General features: G+C 64.0%; 1 protein-coding gene across 1 annotated transcript in view; it reads left to right on the forward strand.

The window, feature by feature from the left end:
- Positions 1-1,333: 1,333 nt before the first annotated feature.
- TIE1 (tyrosine kinase with immunoglobulin-like and EGF-like domains 1) overlaps positions 1,334-1,540 on the forward strand; it is a gene marked incomplete at its 5' end in the record, with an annotated part of 13,416 nt that continues 13,209 nt past the window's right edge. Inside the window, 1 exon segment of the mRNA XM_010152844.1 lies at positions 1,334-1,468. Within this exon segment, the coding sequence (XP_010151146.1) occupies positions 1,334-1,468 (135 nt within the window).

Consider the following 1,540-nt stretch of genomic DNA (forward strand, 5'->3'; position numbering starts at 1 on the left):
GGTGGCTGGGTGGCTACGCTGGGGGAGCGTCTGCCCGCTGCCATCCCTCCCTCAATACGCCACGGGCACTGCACAGCCCCGGAGCACACTGTAAATAGTCGGAAGCGATGAATGGATTTCCCCTTCCTCTCCATGTGTGCTTTAGATTTTTGGCCGGATATGGCATGGGCTCGGGACACACCAAAACATGAGGCTCACTCTCTGGCAGCCCTGGCTTTCACGTGGGAACAGCTTGGTTTGTGAAGCAGTGTGGGGCTTGTTGGCGGGTGAAGCTTACTGTGATTTCCTAGGGAATGCCTTTCCTTTGCCAGGAGAAGACAGCCCGCCGGAGGCTGGGGCAGCCTCACAGGAGGGCTGGGTGTGGGACCCCCTGGGACTGGGGGGGCAGTGGGACGATGCTGTGCCGGCACTGGTCATGGGAAAGCTGGGCTTTCTGCTGCTTTCCCTTTCCCCCAAGACACGTTTACTGCAACATGGAAGGCTTCCTCCTCAGGCAGCAGCCATCCTTCTGTGTGGACTGGCCAGCTTTTCATCGCCCTGCCTGTGCTCGCACTCAGACCCTTTCAACCCAGGCAGCAGCCCCGCAACAGGCTGCGCAGGCTTGAGTCGGACCCTGGCATGGCATGGAGCCCAGGTGGGGCCATGCCTTGGCACCCCAGCTTGTGGTGGCAGGAGACTGAGGTGTCACAAGGTGTGTTCGGCCTCAGCATTGCCACACGCCACTTACCAGGGGGGAGCCTGTGTGGGGCAGCTCCCGCCAGCTCCTGGAGTCAGGGCTGTCTCCAAACAATGGGTGGAGAGCAGGAAACGCCGCATGGGAAACAGGATTTGGCTCCGCTGCCGCCGCCGCCAGCCACAGCCCCTTGGCCCCTTTCCTTTCCCTGCTCCAGAGAGCCCTTCCCACAGCCATCGTCTGTGGGGCTGTGCCGAGGGGACGGGGATGCTGATGGCCAGGCGGGCTGGGGCATGAGACCTTCTGCACGGCGGGCAAGGGGTGGGGTTGGGATACCTCCTGGCCGGGCTGGGGGCTCAGCATGGCTCAGGGATCCCTGAGCATGCAGCCCTAGCCCTGGAGGGGTGAGCGCCTGCTCCCCGGGAGAGCTGCCGCCGGGCAGGAGACCTCAGTGGCCTCTTGGCTACCAAGCCCTGCTCCTGAGCAGCCGGGTGGCCACCGAGCAAGTGGCAACAGGGGCACCTTTCTTGCCGTGCCCAGGCTATGTGCCAGAGGAGGTGGTCCCAGCTCCCGCAGGTGCGGAGCAGCCTGGCAGAGGCAAGATGGGGGGCGTGGGCAGGTAGCGGGGGTCCTGAGTTGCCGCTCACGTGGAGCCCCTAGGCAGCCGCGGCCTCCAGCTCCAACTCCTGTGGCTGGGACATGCCGGGGATTTTCTGACCTGTGCCAGATTCGAGATACGTGCCAAGGACATGGGACTCCAGGTTTATCTTCTGCTGCTTCTCCCAAGGCTGGCAGGTAAATCACCCCTTTCCCTCTACTCCGTGGAGCCGCCCCTGCCGCGGGGAGGCTTTGCGGGGGGGGGGGCGG

Source organism: Eurypyga helias, unplaced genomic scaffold (assembly GCF_000690775.1).
Source record: "Eurypyga helias isolate BGI_N326 unplaced genomic scaffold, ASM69077v1 scaffold24145, whole genome shotgun sequence".
Classification (NCBI taxonomy): domain Eukaryota; kingdom Metazoa; phylum Chordata; class Aves; order Eurypygiformes; family Eurypygidae; genus Eurypyga; species Eurypyga helias.